At 37.8% G+C, this 19160-nt stretch overlaps 1 protein-coding gene across 3 annotated transcripts in view; it reads right to left on the reverse strand.

Moving 5' to 3' along the window:
* Nucleotides 1-1076: 1076 nt before the first annotated feature.
* Nucleotides 1077-19160, reverse strand: part of UNC80 (unc-80 homolog, NALCN channel complex subunit) — a 222632-nt gene continuing 204548 nt past the window's right edge. For 2 of the 3 annotated variants that reach the window (XM_047085055.1, XM_047085056.1), the window contains 8 exons: nt 18439-18604; nt 16780-16959; nt 13857-13995; nt 11159-11215; nt 3991-4072; nt 2991-3102; nt 2183-2382; nt 1077-1343 (listed from right to left, as the gene is read on the reverse strand). In XM_047085055.1, coding sequence (XP_046941011.1) covers nt 1077-1343; nt 2183-2382; nt 2991-3102; nt 3991-4072; nt 11159-11215; nt 13857-13995; nt 16780-16959; nt 18439-18604 — 1203 coding nt within the window. The remainder of the gene's footprint in view (nt 1344-2182; nt 2383-2990; nt 3103-3990; nt 4073-11158; nt 11216-13856; nt 13996-16779; nt 16960-18438; nt 18605-19160) is intronic. The other variant, XM_047085057.1, reaches the window with a different exon arrangement.

Genomic DNA, 19160 nt, shown 5'->3' on the forward strand with positions numbered 1-19160 from the left:
TCTAAGTTTTATGCTCTTCTTGAAGTAACTGAACTTCAGGTTAAAGTACACAAACCGACTGTGCCTATGAAGAGATTGCTCACTTTATCATTTCTCCTCATAAACATAGATGTCTAAAGGATAAGAATATTGTTAACACTGAGAAAAAGTTATTTTACCAAACCAATTCTAACAACAATAACCTCAATATCTAAAAATATACCCTCGAGGGCAGGCACAGGATACTGGAATCACATTTCCCAATATCTCCTCATCTTGGCATTGATGTGGTAATGGCTAGAAGTAGGAATACCATACGTTTCTAGCTAGAATATTTACATTTAGTTTTCATTATAGTATAGGCTGTTTAGGTTCTTAATTCAAAATTGTGTGGTTATTTTTAGAATATTTTCTCTCTAACATGATTATGAAATGGAACGATCTTAGGGCATTAGCATTTTGATTTACAACATGCAAGGTAAATGACGGTTGAAAAATAAATATTGAAAAATCCACAGCTTTAAAAATAGTATTTTCTTTTTGTAAATGGCTGTATTGTTGGTCAAAGCAAAAGTGGCTGCAGCCTTATTTATTATTTAGTCTCCTCAAACTAATATTTTCCTTACTTATTATTTTTATGTAAATTGCTATGCATACAGCCACCTGATTTAATATTTTTGAAACTATAAAAATAAACATTTGCATGAGATGTATAATGTGAGTAATCTCAAAAATTGCATTCTCTTTTTAGAACATATTATTTGTTAATATTCCTAGGTAAGCAGCTCCATAATAGTATATATTTTTAACTGCTCAAGGCTTTTTGAATCATAAACAATGTGCAGTGAAATGGCTCTTTCCTCTTATTCTTCCCTGGTTTTTATGGTCTTCACACAACCAAATTCTCTTAGCCATTGATTTTTTAAAGGTGTTTATGAAACAATGTGCGCATTAGCAGCAAAATCTACTGAGATTTGTGTCACCCGTTGGATGTAAAGTGCTGTGTCTTCATCTTTTCCGAGCAAAAGTAGTCACCTTTGAGCAAAGCGATCCCTCCTACATCTCGTCTACACCTGCCACTCTTACAAGATCCAGAATTAAACATGAGACTCATCTAGGTCTACATCAGTCTCCCCCAGCTCAGTGGGCGTAAAAGTGAACTGGCTGGACAGCAGGGGGTTCTCCATGCCATTTTCCTCACTGATGTGAAGGACGGTGTCTCCGTGCTGTAGGAGGATGGATGTCTCAAGGCCTGTGAATTCATCAGGGTCTGAGAGTTGCGTAGAGAGGGGGCTGTGTGCTGTAGCACCTTGCACTTCTGTGTCCTCCTTCTTTTCTCCTTCTTCAGCAGGGAGGGTCTCACTCTGTGACCAAAAAGATCATAACATCATGGAAAGGTAGGATAGGTGCCAGGGAAGAGCATCAAAAATATTGTTGTCTACCTGAAACCGGATAAGAAATCACACGGCCAGTCCCCAGTTGTAGCATTTGCCATATGTGAGCTCCTCTGTGGGCCCTTTCAACTTTGTAAGCCTCTGTTTTCTAATCTGTAGCATGAGTGGGTTTTTTTGTTTTGTTTTGTTTTGCCCTCTTACCTTGTTTGTAGACTGTGAGGTAGTAGGATGGGATGGTGTTACAATGCTTTTTAATTGTTAACGACTATACAATGTATGTAGTGACATTGCCCCTTCTTTAAATACCACTGGGAAGAACATGGGGACCTATGGGAATTCACTTATGAAACATTGGAAGAAGAAAAAAAAATTAAAACCACAAGAAAAATATCAAAACAATGAGGAAAAAGGTCAGAATAGGAAGTTCCTCTCATCTCATAGGATACAGAAGGCTCTCTTTTTTACGGCTTCTAAACTGGTAACTTTATTTTCCTTTTAAATTGAACCACCTTTCAACCAGGTATTATACATTGGTTTTCAATGGTTATTTTAGCTGGGAAATATTTTCTCTTAAGTTTTTCATAACAAAGAATACCAAGGTTTCTCTTATTCCTTCTTAAGCAGCTGTATTCCTGACCATATACTTTATATGGATTTTCTTGTTCATGATGAGAGGACCGTTGTCTGTCTGGGTAACAAAATGTTACAGACTCAGACTTAAATTAAATGTAATAAATTTGCATATCCATGTTGCTCATAGACATAAGTGGGCAGGGAGCAAGCCTTGCCAGTTTCCGTAGAGCCCTCACCTGCTTGGGAGACAGGCTGTGAAGATCAGCAACCACAATGGCAGGGGAAGACGTGAGGACTGGTTTGTCCATTCCTTCTGGTTTCCTAGATGGAGCTGGGCTGCAGCCTTGTGGCTGGCCTATAGCAGGAAGTGTTTCTGTTGGGGAAGCTGCTGGCTCTGGCTGAGCCTCAATGAAGGTCACAGAACGTTTCTGATCCGCTGTAGGTCAGAATTAGAGCAGGATATACGGAAAAAAAATATGTTGTCAGTGCTTAAAAATTAGCTTTGACCACTGTTTCCTGGCTTTTCTTTATGAAGACACTGCTGGCTTATTAATAAATGAGAACATATTTGACTATCAGGTACATGTTTTGATTTCACCTTCTTTCCTATAAAGAGTAGGACTTGGGTAGAAAAAAATCATTTTTACATAAAAGGCTTAATACAAGATTTCCATAGAGGGTTAGGGGAACTTGGTTATCACTCATAACAACTACCAACAAGACTTCAAAGTCCCTAGTATTCATCATTTCATTGTCTTTAGTAAGACACAAACTCAGTTCCTCTACTTTCTAGAGTCAAATCTCATAGCATTCATCGTTTGCCTTGAACTTTTCCATTTCCCTAGGTTCATAGGGTAGGCATAGGTAGGAAAAGTGAAAAGAAGAAAAAGCACTAAAGTGTTCTGGGTGACTTCTTCCCTTATCCTAGCATGTTCCCATAGGTATGCTCATCTGCATGCGCTCAGGGTCTACAGACCTTCCCGACTGGGTTGCATGACATCAATGTGTCAATGGTACAGTCAGAAGGGACACAGGAGGCCTCACCAGATGGCTTCGTTTTAGGTTGAATGCTCCTGCGGGTGGTTGACAGCCGAGCCCCATGGCGGTTTTTGGGTTCAGTCTGGGTCTTCTGACGTGATAGTAGAGGACGTCTTAGCTAAAGAGAACAGGCAGAATAAAGCTGGCAAGAAGGGTCTGACTGCCTGGGAGGAAACTCTGTGCTCAGAGGATTCTGACTATGGTGTATTCTTTACGGGTTTCTGTGGATGCTTATATTTGTAGCTGATAAATTAAACTTCTTTCTGCATATGTAACTATTGCATATTTGAATCTGGCATCCCCTTTAACCAATTCTATCTCCCAGTTATTAGTTCTTTATGTATCCTAAGGACGTAGATTAACATAATTTCAAGCAGTCATGTGGGAATTTCAGAATTACTGCTTATCCACGGGCCTCTACTCACCTAAAAGTCATAGTTAAACACATGCTCATAACGCTCAAGGGGAGGTTCATGAAAAAACTTCAGATGCTGAGAAAGCATCTGGTATCCAAATCAACGTTGAGAAGCTCCAATCAAAGCAACAGTGCAAAGGCTCATTTAAGTTTGTATTTAAAAAGTAAAGGAACCCCACCTAAGGAAATTTGTAAAGATGATCTTTACTTTAATTTCGATTTTAACCTGAATCATTACTCTGGAAATGAGTACGTGTATGCCTGTATACAGAAACAGGCCTTAAATCAACTTTATTACCAGCCCTCCTTGCTCAGTCAGGTTGGTTGGGAAAGAAGGTTTCTGAATAGGGAGCAGACAGACGTATAGGCCTACTTACTTTACTAAGTCATCAGCTTTGCTAATAAGATTCAAAGCCAACATAGAACTAAAACTCTCAGCTTGCCCAAGTACTTACCACATTTTAAAGTTGCTCTGTACAGCTTATTTCAGGTGGGAAGGCAATATATGATCTGAATACAGGTGGGCATTAAAAATTAAATAGAGCTTTCATTTCGTAGAATCACTCTCCTGCCCTTTCAGGGTCTGCTTACCTGCCTCAGGCCCCTCTTCCTCCCCAGTGGCTGCTGAATGAGGAGGTTCTGTTGGCCAGGCTCACTCTGGACACTTGCCACCCTGTCGAGCATCAACAGTGTTAGTGTGGACCCTGCGGAGACTACAGAAGACCATCCTCTGGTGGGTGGTAGCCAAAATCACTTATATGAAACAGTCACTTCAAAGATACCATTATCTTTGAAGGAAGGTCGGGAAAGGATCCCTGGGATGGGAGATTTCAAGGGTTTGGGAGGGAGAACGAGGCCTTACAGCCCCACGCTGCCAAAATTGAGATTTTTGTTTTCAGTCACTGATGCCATATCTATCATTGAGCAAAACATTGGTTCGATCACACCCCTGGTTTGGAAGCCACCATAAAGTTAAAGATGTCATATTCTAATCTCAATTTTTTTTTTTCCAAGGGGAAGGGACAAGGTGGTGACAAACAAACACAAACAACTCTATCACATGGATGGGAACACCTTCTTTAAAATTTCAATTCAAATGAAAATAAGATGGACAGATATCAAACACATCAGACACAGAATCCATTTGGGTGAAGGGGCACATTCAACACATGTTTGCAGCCTGAAGTCTCTGTGACTACTGAGTAAATGGATAGTCACATGGGTAGACAATTCAAATGTTTTTTAAAAAAAGATTTTAGATTTAAAAGGCCGGCGAAATAATTAAGCTATCAGTAGAACTCAGAAGCTTAATTAAGTAATATTGAGTAGCTGCACTCAAACATATTGTACAGTTTATAAAACAACCACCTGCTCCCCCCAAATTTGCTGTGTATGTGTGCATTTTATATGCAAAAATGACTATTGACAGTGGTCGCTATTTCAGTATTGGGTGAGGTGGAAAATATTGTCATGGGCCCATGATCCATTTTCATTCTGCATGCATGTATAATAGGTATTTATACTGGAAAACGGGGGGTGAAAAAAGGAAATGTATTGTGCCCCAGAGAACATTGTAATCCTACAGATGATGCCAATGTGCTTATTTGGTTAATTACTGCTTTGCCTTTGCAAAAGGAGAGTCATCTACAAATAGACTTTAGAGTAAAACATTCAGAGGAATCCTTAGTCAACAACTGCCCAGGAAAAAGAAAGACTATATTCATTCATTTCCATTTTTTTTAAATGAACTATCTAAAGTATCTAGCTGTAGTTACAGGGAGAGAAATTGATGGCAAGATGGACAATCAGATGTTTCCCCTGTTAACAACTAGTTAACCATCGTATGGTTGATAGTCATATCTGTCATTTTTTAAATGTCTTACTCATATTTCCACTAGAAGAAAATTAATGATTCCCAAATGGAGTTTATCAAAGTTTTTATGAAATAAGGATGTAAGTATAATTGGCCATTTGGGATACACAATACAAAGTTCCAGAGTCCCCAAAACAGATGCTTTTTAAACATTCTTGTCTCTTTAATGTCAAGTTCAAAAGATCAATATACATTACTTTTATACATATATGACCTTGTATCGTATATGACCTTTCTATGAAAATTATCCAAATGAACAATGCAATAAATTCTGATAAGCAATCCAGACTCTGTTGCTGTTTGAAGTGACATCTCCTTATTAATTATACATTTTAACATGTGTCTTAAATTGGAAAGAGAATTCAATTACATATGCACAAAAGTAGAAACAAGTTTCTCTCAAATACCAAGCAAAGCTCTCTTTGGCATGGTTTCTTCATTGACATCTAAATGTTACCTCAGTTCCCTTGGCCAAAAAGGGAGGTTAATACTTACCACCTACCTCCCATTAAGGTAGAGAAAAGAAGTTAGTTGATGTAAAATGGTTTGAACATGAAAAGGGATGTACAGAACATGCTTCTTTGTTTTACACTTGATATTTGTAATGAGTTTATTGCTTCTAGAACGCTAAAAGGAAGTAGGTTATAAAATGTCTTGAAAACAATTGGGCTGAGAAAATGAAATTGAGGCAGTCCACTTGTCTCATTTTTATTCAGTAATCTGAGATTGTGAGAAAAAAAATGGTACAAGAAAAAAAAATACACGTTACTCAGGGAGTGTTAAATGTCAAAGCATAATGGTAATTTCATGATGATTATTCCAAGAGAGGATCATAAGCATAAAAATTTTCTCTATGGATAGAGAGGCTTATATCTAAGAAATGAATCAAGTTTATAGCTTTAGCAATTAGCTGTTCTATGTAAATGATCTAGCATTTCATCAGTGGAATGTACACATCAAAGATGAAATTACAGAACATGTCCTTGGAAATAGTATATCCTAGCTAATAAATTATATTCTCCCTAAACATGTGGTACTAACATGTTGGCACTGGGGACATCCAAGTCTGGCTTAAATGTGTACAGTTAGGCCACATTAATAATAAACAGCCAGAGAAGTTAATAATGGAAGTAATTTATGCAGAACATATTTCTTTCTCTCAGGTCTATATCAAATTGGAGTTGCATAGAAAAAGGAGTTTCAATTTAGCTTCTCTCTGAGTCATGTACTGTATTAGTAGAATGTAGCATTTATGATTTGTGACCATAAGAATGTACAATACTAAAACCAACCTGGAGCAGACCAAGGTGTCTACCCTATGCACCTCTCTAAAGAAAACTGGTTTCTTGTAAATTTTAATCTTGGGAATGAGAAATGGCTGATTTTCTACTGTTTGACAGTAGAATAGGTTAACTTATAGAATAGGTTAACTAATAATAGGTTAAGACAATAGAGATAAAAGGAAATAAAACTTTCTAAATTGAAGCTAAAATTATCCTTTGTATTTTGAGTCACTGAAAAACATCACCATGGCAAACCATACAATGATCTGGATTGTAGAGAAGTACATGCACTTGGGGCTTAGCAGAATTTTGACTCAACTGTCTATGAAAAACAAAAACACCTTACTCAAAATGCAAGGAAGTAATTTATAAGCTAGCGAAGTTTAGACAATGTTAGGAGAACAATTCTGGCACAAATGGCCTCTTTTCCCCTGTTTCAGCCTGATGGCCTGGATTATAGTGTAGAAATATGTATGCATCTCCTGAGTGGGACATATACCAAAATGGTGCTTCTTAAAAGAAAGGAGAGGTGAATAAGGGGATATTCAGTAATGTAATGAAAATATAGTATGCAAAAATGTGATAACAATTCATATCATTTATCCTAAATTACAAAGAAAGTATAGATTGAGACATTAATATATTTCATAAGTGGAAGCTGTAGGTGAGACTAGCACAAGGAAAATGAATTAGTATTTTCATTGCCTTGACCTATGCTTTTAGTTTCAATTTTAATATGTTAGAGAAATCTAGAGGCGGAATACGAGACACAAAGCATAGCCATTTACCTGGAGTGATTGCCTTGTGATAGGAATGCATAAAGCCTGCACCAAAGGAGCTATAAAGCATTTGTAGAGAACAGGGATACAAACAGGAGACAAAATTCTACTTCTCCCTTTCCCAATAAAAGAGCATTGTTTAAAATTTACTTAGCCTCCACAGTGTCGGGAGCAAGAATTTCTGTCCACTTAAAAGTCCTTCTGGCTGGACTAAGAATCAAATTGACATGAGACAGATTAACAGGAGAAAATCAAATTTAATAGTGCACATATGGGGTATCCACATAGACATGGGAATTCCAAAGATAGGCAAAATGAGGTATAGGTGTTATTCTGAACTAAGTAGAAGGGGTTTGGGGTCTGGGATTCCAGAGGAAAGTATGTACTTCACAGGGCAATAAGAAGAGCAGGTATTTGGTAATTAGATGTTTGTTCTGCCATACAGATGGGTTGCTCAGATACAATTTATCTCTATTAATAACACTTATTCTGGGAAAGACCCCCAGTTTAGATTCTGCAGTGTGGTTCAAGAAGGACAAAAGTTTCCCTTGATGCCATGGGGTCTCAAGTGCCCTCAGCTCAAAATAATCCACTGGCACATTCTGGAGGGGGTCTGTCCAGAACCCCCTCAACAACATCCAGAAAATGTATTTTAAATGCCACAGAATTTAGAGATTAGTGGCTAGAATCAAGAGTAAAACGGGAGAATAGTCTGGATTTTAGATAGCCAGTAAGAACTGAGATAGCATTGGCAAAGGGCGTATCTGTGTATCACAACACACATTTTCTTAGCTGTTCATCCTCAGCTACATGAAAAGGTTTCTATATTTTTCTAAGTACTTGGAGAGTACTTGCCTAGTTTTCATACTTTGAAAATGTGGATGATCAAGACATGGGTTCTACTAAGTAGGTTATCTTCATTTTGTCTCACCCAGGCTTATTCAAACTTGAGCCACGTTCTTATTTTTCATTGCGATTGAAGTTACCCTTACAGAATCAAACAGCATTATAATATTTTTCTAAAATTTATAATTGACTGTTAATCTGTGCCTTTAAAAGTATTCTAATGTGTCCAAACAAAATCTAATTTTCCAGTACACACATCCAGGCTAAAGTGCTTGAATAACTTCTGTATGTTTAATTCTTCTGGAGAGAAAACATGATTCACAGTGTGTGTATTTAGGGGCAGATACAGAGAGAGAACATCTACAGTGAGTTTCTATGCCTCTAAGAGCAACACTCTCAAAAGAAGAGAATCACTCATGGGATATTATTTTATCCCGTTTATTAATTTCCAAGAGAAAGAATCTTTGCTCCATAGTGTAGTACTTCTAACAGGCTGATATTTCCCGTGATGAGTATTTAAAAGAAAGCAGATAGCACAGGTTAGAAAAAAAGTCCTGGAAGAAATTTTCAAAAGGTCTGCAGAGTTTTTATTCTTTTCTACCTATTCATCAGATCACCTTAGTTATCTGGTCTCTTCCTTTTTTTTTTTTTTTTTTTTTTGGTCTCTTCCTCAGTTTTCCATTAGGCCAACGTGTGCCACTGACCTAAAACAATTGCTCTTTCAAAAGCAAATCTCCAGAAAGTACCAAAATGTTGGGGGGTGGGGGAGAAGCAGCTTGTATTACTTTCCCTTGGGCATGCTTCCTGGCATCCTTTAAGCTTTGGAGCCAGATTTTCCTTAGGACTACTTTGGGTGTATTTTAGGGCCTGAGTGCTCAGGTGTGTGCTAAATATAATTGCCGTTGTTAATGCCTTACTGCTTCTTTAGGATCTTAAGAGTCTGAAACCTAAAGAAGTTTCATGTCAAAAATAAGAAAGCCTGGAAACCAAATATAATAAGTGTCTATTCTATTTTATAAACCCACCTGTTAGTAAATGCCAAAAGTTCCTCTCCTCCAAAGAGAACTTGGTGACGTGATGGAGTTTAAAAAATACAATTTGCAGTGTATATGGCAAAGGTGGATGTGCTACTGGCTGGTGGAATACCTCTGCATTAATAGAGTTATTTAGAATCCAAAGTGAATGCCTCATCTTCTCTGTTCTTAATGACCACCACTGAGGCTGGGTGGCTAACACCCAGAACAAAAACATGCCAGTTACAGGAACCACAGATCAACAACAGTTGGTCTAAAACCATCCCCAAAGTCCTCACATGACTAACTAATTCAGATGTAGATTAAAAGCTATAGCTTTGGCTCTGATTCAGTCTCACGTAGCAAAAACTTTGGGTTTTATTCCCATTGGTACTGGACCCAAGCCAGATTGGTTCTGATAACCCCAAAGTCAGCAATTTGAACCCTGAACCTGCTAGAGACGATTAAATCCTTTGGAGAGTTTGTAAAAATCAACTCAAATCCCTGCCTTCTCTCACCAAACCTGAGCTAGTATTGACTCGGCAAGAGTAGAATTTGGCCTAATTAGAAAAGCCCTGGCAGAATGGAAGTCTGATTTAATCCTTTCCATTCTCAGTGGGCCACCGAACTTATCTCCTAATCAAGGATCTGTTGTCTCAAGTCTGATTTTAAGCATCAAACAAATGCTTTCTTTGAAAGTAGTGGTCATGATGCTAGACTTGGTTCAGATCTTTTCAAACATGGTGAACAATGAAAGGAAACCGTCTTGAGACCGTCTTGTTCTTCCTCATCCCCAAAGCTCTTGATAATGGAATTAAGTCTGCACACGCTGCAGCACTTCCACATTTACCACCAATAAGAGACTGATCTGTCAAGGCAAGGGCTCGCAAACACAAATGAATGTCATGAATTATGGGTCTAGTAAAAAAAAATGATACACCCGATGATGGACTAAATTTCCCATTTTCAGTTGCTAAAGAAAATGTGAAATCTGAACAAGATGCAAAGAAAACAAAGAACACCCTTTCACAGGAACGGCCTCTCAACATTTCCTCATCTTTGTGATAAAGCAATAAACACGTTGTATTGTACTCACTATATAATGCAGACCTGGAAGGGAATGTTTTCTCTTGAGATGGAACTAAGGAACTCTTAGAATGAACAAGAAGCATTACCCCTAATGAGGATTAGTTGAGAGGTGTGAATCAACAGCACAAGATTAGGGATGTGTGACGTGGTTTATCTGAGTGTTAAAGGTGCAGTCCCCCTTTCTGATGCTTTAAACCAATAGCCGAGGCATTTTGTTGTTTGCATCAAAAGACTTTTCTTACTTACCAAGAAATGTTTGTGTCTGATATTTCATGGCAAGTTTGGGAGTCATCTTTGTGCTGGGACATTCTTTTTACGTGCTGTTTGAACAAGCTACTATAATAGCTTGCCACATAGCATGCATCGAGGAGAGGGAATTATAGAAATTGTATTGACATTGCTACGTTTATCATAGCAGCATTGTTTGTCTTCTTACCATCCATGCTATTAGCTAAAAGACCTGGCTACATTTAATAAGGGGCTGCTTGATGATGGGGAGTTGTATTAAAAGGCTTGTGAAAAACAGTTCTCAAGGGATATCAGTGTGGGAGGGAATGATTCGATGGGATAAAATTAACATTTAGCATATCAAACTTTAGACGTCCATGGGACAAGCCCCTGAAAGAACTCCAGAGATTTTTTTTTTTTTAAGTAAGCTTTTTAGGCCATTTGTGATTAAGCTCTGAAGCTGAAAATGAAGGAGGCTACACCTTTGACTTCCAGGCTCGTGTGTTCATGAGCAACAAAGGGTAAGAAATGGAAATAGATATCAAGACGGGGGCGAGAGGAGACAGAGAGACAGAGAGACAGAGGAGACAGGGAACAGCTTAGTTTCCCAGCACAGACACCAATAGACAGGTAGCATTGACACTGTACCTAGAGAGGCTGCCCTCGGCGGCCAGGCCCTGGGAGTCATCGAGGACATTAGGTTCACTGCAGGAGGGGTAGGGAGATGAAGCATTTAGGGAAAGAAAATGCAAACAAATAAAAGAAAAAGAAAAAAAGGCATGCAATTTTCTGCTTCCAAGAGCCAAAAATAAATAAATAAATTTAACAGAACAAGGAAGGAAAAGGAGACAGGTAACCATTTCACCTTGTGCTGGGTTTGTCAAGACAGGACTCGAGGCAATGGGGGAGGAGGGACTTTGGGTGGTTGCGACTCTCAGAGGAGTGATCTGTTTATTGGTTAAGTGTTGGGACTTAAAATGAGCTCCAAAGGGACACATGAGCTCTGAAATGCATTGCAGAATGAATCTGTAGAAGATGAGATTATAATTCCTTTGGTAACCATTTGGTTGGATGGGTATTACTTTTAACCTGTCTTACTATGTACATGATTCTTCACTGATCAGGAACCTGCTTCTTTCTTGTGTGTTGTGACATTATCACACAAAAACCACTTACCATGACTGCCACAACCAAACTCTTGGAACTGATGCCATTAAGAAAAGCAAAGAAAGAACTCAACTTCCCTTGCTAATTTTGCAATGAAAATGCAAGTAAACAAATGGAAGGAAGATAACCCTGGAATATTCACATGGAACTCTCATTTACCGCCTTAGTCCTCCTCTAGTGACTGAATTCTAAATGCCAAAGGAAAAAAACTTGTCAGGTTGGTGAGAGAATGATTAGTTTATTGATTTATTTGGGTGCAGCTGATTGTGGGTTTTGTGAACAGAAACTGTATCTTTCTTTCTTTCTTTCTTTCCTTCTTTCTTTCTTTCTTTCTTTCTTTCTTTCTCTCTCTCTCTCTCTCTCTCTCTCTCTCCTTTAGTACCTAGCTACCATTGAGCTACGCACCCATAAGCTGATTATACACTGTAGAAATAGCCTCTGTCTCCAGGAAGAGGCTCCTTTTTCTTAATACACATAGACTTTACTACCTTCACTAGCCTTCCAAAATATGACTCAAGCCAAAGGGTTTAACTGTATGATTTTTCCGGATTTCCCATATATCCACAAGAGAACAAATTTTCTCCCTTGAAACAAATTACCCTCTTAGTGAATATGTACAAAGGGAATGGATGGTCTTGTTAGTTTAGATAAATAACCAAGAAACTCTCTATGTTAAATTCCTATAATTCCCTAATGTAAATAAAACTTTTAAATAAATTACTGGATAGTTTTCTCTTGTCCTTGATAGAACCTTGCACATTGATAGCAATTAAAAGTGAATTGGTAGTTACCAATATTATCTTTTCTTTTTGGACATTTTATGTATGTATTTATTTATTTATTTATTTATTTATTTATTTATTTATTTATAAAGTAGGTTTCATGCCCAGCACAGAGCCCAATGTGGGCTTGAACTCAAAACCCTGAGATCAAGACCTGAACTGAGATGAAGAGTTGAACATTTAACCGACTGAGCCATCCAGGCACCCCCTTTTTTGGACATTTTATAGTTTAGATCTAATTTTGTTCACACATTTTACTTGTAAGACTTCCTTTTTAAAGGTAAATTACCAAAAGGAAGGTATATAATTTTTATAATGATACTAACCCTTATATATTATTAATTTTTGTAATAACCAACCAGTATATAAAACATTGCTTTCTTGACAAGTATGCAATTTCCTTATTAATCATCTTTCATCATTTTCCCCTATTTTTTTATATTCTCCCAAGTTAGGCTTCATTTCACAACTTTTTTTTTTCCATCTGTAAAGTTCATGAACTATTTGCTAAAGGATTTGGGTACAGGATAATTATTCCTGCATAAAAACTGATTTTATCTAAACATTAGAATGTGCTCTGGTTTGTATTATTTTCCATGTATGAGTTATAACAATGAACCTGTAGTATTAAAAATAAACAACAAACTAGCCAAAAACACATAAGGCCAATGCTTTGAAAGAATTCAGTTCCTGAAGTGAAAATATCACTGGTTCTGAAATAGATAATGTTTTGACTTTTACATCACATAATTTTCTGTACTTGATATATGTATCTTGGAATGTTTCATGTATATTCTTAGAGGGCAGAGAACACATAAAGAAAATGTCTTAAAGTGGTTAGTCATGGAATCATAAAACTATAGATAGAGAAGGTACCGTGGAGACTACTTTAGCCAACTTCTTTATTTCACAGACAAGAGCATTGTTGACCCTTGTTAAATGACCTGCCCAAGGTTACACATGTTGGCATAGGTCCTGTTCTGTTTGGTTAAGCATCACTACCTCCAACTAAATACTAATGACCTACCAAGGTCTAAATTGTATCACATGTATCAAGCTAGTCTTATATGCTTGCCAGGTACTCATTAGCTTAGCTAATGATATATGTGAAATACGAAAATGTCACTTGATGACCAGAAAAAAAGATCATGTATCTATTTCTAGAGAATTTTTAAGTTGAAACAATGCATGCGTCCCAGCATTCTACTGGTCTGGCTTAGAAAACCCTGCAAACTGTTGCCTGCATGACTTTGGTTAAAACGTCCTTTGTTGAATGATCTACATAAAAACATGATTGTCTGCTTCTCTTTTGGCCTTTTAAGAATAATAAAAGTAAATTTTCAGCATTGCTAGCTTTGCCCCCAAATGCAGAATGTAAGATATCCATGGCTCTTTACCTTTGGCTGGGTAACATGCCCACCTCGGCCTGAGGTGCAGACATGCTAGAGACGTGGCTGGAGAACCGCCTCCTTCCGATAGCACTCAAGAGGTAAGCTTCTTGTTCACTTACCACACTGGGCATGCTTACAGAGTCATCTGATAGGGGGCAAAGGAATGGAGTGTTATAAAACTATGACGTCGATCAGAAAACCCAAACCAAATTTGTCCTTGGGTTCCATCCTTGGCTTGAATACAACCTTAGGGCGATCTCTGAAGCTATCCTTTGTACCTTTTATAGACTATAAAGTAAGACTCCCAAAGGTCTTAGTTTTTCATGGGTACAAAGGGATAAATAACTCTTCATATCTACACATCTCCCACCCTCAAACAGCCCTTATGAAATAAACAAAAACTTCTTAGCCATTTCACAAGTAAATAACTTGTGAAAGTCAAGAGGCATTGGCAACATAAAGATTTCAGAAAAGCTGGACTAAACATTCTGAGAATAGTGCAGAAAGGAATATTATTAAATGAGTCAAGTACATTTCTTTGACATTCAAAAACTACATTGAGTACACCTAAAGATTTTTAGACAGCTGAGAGAAAGACTATTTCAGATAGTTTTAGGAAAAATATTTTAAAACTTATAAAGTTGAAAAAATAAATACTTATTTTGACCTAAAGTTTTAAACTGTATGCATGTAGTCTTACTTTCTTCATGGAAGTGGTAATGTATTCAAACCCACATGAAAGTTAGCTTTAACACAGTATTTGTGACAGGTAATCTCATTCAAGTGAGTTAATGTTGTTTGTTGCTGAACAGTAAACATATTTTGATTAACATAGTGTTGTGGTGAACTTATGCTACCATATAAGATCATCTGACATCGTGCATTTAAAATACCCCAAATAGTCCTATTTCTAATAAAACTTCTTTCAAACCCAAAGGTGTATATGAAGTGTCAGAAATATTAGTGACTGACTTGAAGTTGATTCTTGTTATAGAGTGGTATTTCTTTTTTAGGTGTGTTCACAGAGAAGAGAGTAAATAAATGTGCCTTAAAAATATGAAAAACATGGTAAGGTAGATAGAGCTATTTCTACAAAAATCAGATCTCACTGATTTTTCCCCCTGTTTAAACTCATATATCACTTAAAAGTTTGTCAGTATTTGTTTGATGATTAATTATGTGTTGCCTTCCATTCACCCTTTTGTTAAATGTTACCAAAAATGTTTGTCATCTCCTCTGCAGGGCTAGATCTAAGATCTCAGAGAATTTGTTTTTTCTCATTCTTGTTCCTCATCTTGTACCTGTTAGGTCTTAAGACAGGTTTGATGATAGAGTGGGAAAATAGTTTAATTCAAAAGAGTCAACCATCTGGCTTTCATATCCACCCTATATAAATTAATACACACCCACATAACAACAACACATTTGTTAGCAACTCAGTTTCCATTGGGATGATTGTGATGTCTAAGAGCAGAGATAGTGACAAAAAATTACATATTCATCAGTGTGTAAGTGCTGGCCCCTAGCTAGTGGTCGTTCTGTTTATGTCCTCTCTACTTTTCTTCTCTATTTCCTTCCTGCTGGCTAGGACATCTACTTATTCCTAAGGTTACCTACAAAAAATATTTAGCTCTACTAAAGATTGGTGGTATAATTTCCCATAATTAAAAAGATTGCTGGGAGAGACTACTTCAAGCATTAAAGAAAAACAGATACTACTTGAAGTTCGGAACGATTATAAGGACTTAATGAATATAAAAACTGTTGATCCTTATCTCTCTCATTTTGTTTCCTTGGTCAAGATTTTCCAAGATTGCCCAAACTACAATTTGAAGAGTATTTCCATGCACAATGACCAGGGTGATTTTGAAACAAGTATATCTGTAGGTCAAGTGAAGGACAATATGATTATCACTTTGTTACCTAATTAACCCTGAAACAAAATCTGGAAATGTTGCTGCATTTCTTTCTTTCTCTCTCCTACACATCCAAGTATAATAGGGTACTAAAATACTTTCATTCATGTTAATTAAAATTCTAACCTCAACTCTTATTTTTTCTAGTTTTGATTGAGGCTTTTTGTTGTTGTTTGACATGGAGAGGCTCTGAGTGAAGATCTACATTTTGTCTTCTTCATTTTTAAGACATTGACAGCATGCTTTGCTATAAATGTTATATCAGAGGGTCTTTGAAACACAACTGGAAAATAATCAAGACAATAAAAATAAGTAAATTACCATGGTATTTCATTGGATCTTTACTTTTTACTTTTAAAACCTACTCCTGTTAAGCATACATATGAAGTATATTCTCAACTAGATTTTCCCACATTTCATGACACCAAATCTTAGGCATATGAATTAGAAGCTCCTGGACTGCCTCAGTCATTAGGGATACTCTTAATTCAAATTTAGGTTGTATTCCCTCTTGGGTTGTATTCCCCCATGAGAGCCTACTGATTTATGTTCTAGAGAGTGTAGCTGACTGGTTTTTTCTGAGTCCTGAGTACATGCATTGCTTACTTTTCCTTGCCCAATAGGGTCATGTAAGTGCTGATGAGCGCTCTAAGCAAGATAGCCAGGAGAAAGGGGAATAAACACTTCCCTTAGTTACCTAAGTACCACTTAAATGAGAATAAGTGGAAAAGTTTGAATATACAAGCTCAAAAAAAATGTGGGGGTCACTAAAGATTTACTTTTTTGTCTGAATTCCTTCCAAATGACCAAGACTATCAAAGAATTTATAGAAGAGTAGGCAGTAGGGATCATGGTCACAATTCCATTTTAAATCCTTTTTGTAAAAAATGACCAAGGGATCAGAACTGGAAAGGGTCAGAATGGCAGAAATCCTTTGCAAGCTCTCATTTGCATGCCAAGCTGGGTCACACATGCCACCCCCCCCATCAACCCCATACTGTGGGGTGACCTACTTTCCTCATCTTCCTCATCAGTCCTACTCAGGGTGTCCTGCGAAGCCTGCTGGGAGGGTTCACTGTCCTGCTCCCAGACAGTGCCTGTGCCCGTGTTGGAGCGGGACATGGTGGCCAGGCTCAGGCGGTAAGCGGAGGTGGAGGTGCCCACAGTACTGATGGACGTCTTCCCTTGGTAAGCTGGGAGGTTGAGAGACCAAAGGAAATCCATAGTGAGCATCTTGAAGGAAAACAAATGCTTGCTTCAAACTCCTCCCTTGTATTGGCTACTTGTATTTTTTTAGGAAAGGTCAGTGAAATAGTGTGTCCTAGATAAATAGCCTTTAGGATAAAACAGTGAGTGGAAGTGAAGATAGAAAAAAAAGAAGAAGAAGAAGAAGAAGAAGAAGAAGAAGAAGAAGCAGCAGCAGAAGCAGCAGGAGGAGGAGGAGGAGGGAGGGGAGGAGGGAGAGGAGGAGGAGGGGGAGGAGAAGAGGAGGAGGAGGAAGAAGAGGGAAAAGGAGGAGGAGGAGAAGGGGAATTGGCATTTGATTTACTTATAATTGAATAGTTTCTTCACGGGAATATAACATCTCTAATAACGTAAAATGCTTTGATATGGCTTCTTTTCTCATAGCTTTAGATATCATATGCTAAGCCTGGAAGAATGCAAAATAATTTTGACATGAATGGAAGCTTCCAACTTGGCAGATTTTACTGAGAAATATACCTTAGCTCACACAAGCATGCGGGAGTAATAAATATATTGTCTGATAGGAACTTCTCAATCAAAATCAGAAATCAAAGCTGTGTTTCCATTCTCCTTTTCTGGAAATTATAACTTAAAAAATATCCCCTTGAATATGTCAAATTATTTTATCATAAAGCAGAATATTTGAATGGCACTGTGCAGATTTTACTAAGACTGTACTCATCAAAATCTGTCTTTAATACATTGCAAGTAATAATAAATTCTAGAAAGAAAAAGAAGCCACACATATGGGAGACTACTTATGGGTAATGACTGCCCTCTAATGGCAGATAATGATTTGTTTTCCCTCCTGGTAATGCTGTTAATAATTGTAAAAAGTAAACAGTACACTCCCCAAAGAAAACCTTTTGAATAATGTAAAGCAAGGACCCCTAGCCTGCCAACTCTAATTCAACACTTCCTCCCCCAATTTGTGAAAGTTAAAGGCTGTAAGCAATCATACTAGTTGGAAGTCCCCTCACTGTGGTGGGGTAGATTATTTACCCTCTATTGAGTCTCCATTTCCTCATTCTTTAAGTGGACTCTCACTTATGCACCTTGTAGGCATTTGTGTGGATTAAATGAAACAACATCCATGAAATTATCTACCATGTAATAGATGTTCAAAGAATGCGAATCCTGCTTCTCCTTTCCAAAAAGGAAATGAAGGCAAGAATTCCAATACTATTTTTCTTGTTAAGTAGTCAAGTCAGAGCTTAACTGCTGAAATGAAGACTGGAAAAAAAAAAGTTTAGAAAAGATTCCCCTGCCTTGTTGTTGGTAATGATCACATGGTCAAATCTACCAGTGGACTGCATGGCTAACTTCATCCATGGTTCCAAAAAGAGTGGTGACCTGGACAGCGGCATTCTTTGTAGGTTGTGAGTTCCAGGAGTCAAACAAATTCCAAATACCCCACACTTACTCACCTGAGCCACTGTGAACTGCCTCTTTTAGAATTTTTAGTTCACTGTTGAATTCAGCAATAAGGGAACTTTTACACAGAGGGCGTGGGATGAAGCGCCGCTCCAGCTGGTCAGCAATATGTTGCCGGGCAGAAAGCTCTTCATGATTCTCTGCTGGTTGGGCCAGAAGCTGAAAGGAGGGGAGAGATTCTCAGGTCCTCAATCTTCCCATCTGTAGAATGGGCTAATTATTGTACCTATTTTATAGTGGATTGTGAGGATTAAGTAAGGTAATACATATGAGCTTTTATTTGTTATTTTTCTTTAAATGTTTACTTACTTTTGAGAGAGAGAGAGAGAGAGAGAGGGCATGCTTGAGCGGGGGAGGGGCAGACAGAGAGGGAGACAGCGGATACAAAGTGGGGTCTGTGCTGACAGCAGAGTGCCCCACATGCACCACTCATACTCAGAAACTGTGAGAGCATGACCTGAACCAAGATCGGACACTTAACCGACTGAGCCACCGAGGTGCCCCATGTGTGAAGCTTTTAGAACAGTGCCTTATACAGGAAGCTCTTAATCAATACATTATTTTGAATCACTGTCTCAGGAAATCCGGGCAGGAAAAGAATAACACAGTAGATGAATACTGAGGGAGGGGAGAAACAGGCCTTAACTGTTCTTTTTCATGATTGTTTAAAAAAAAATTTTTTTTTCAACGTTTATTTATTTTTGGGACAGAGAGA

The sequence above is a fragment of the Lynx rufus genome, unplaced genomic scaffold, assembly GCF_022079265.1.
Source record: "Lynx rufus isolate CCGP_SWC_20201006 ecotype Redwood Valley unplaced genomic scaffold, mLynRuf1.p SCAF_2, whole genome shotgun sequence".
Taxonomy (NCBI): Eukaryota; Metazoa; Chordata; class Mammalia; order Carnivora; family Felidae; genus Lynx; species Lynx rufus.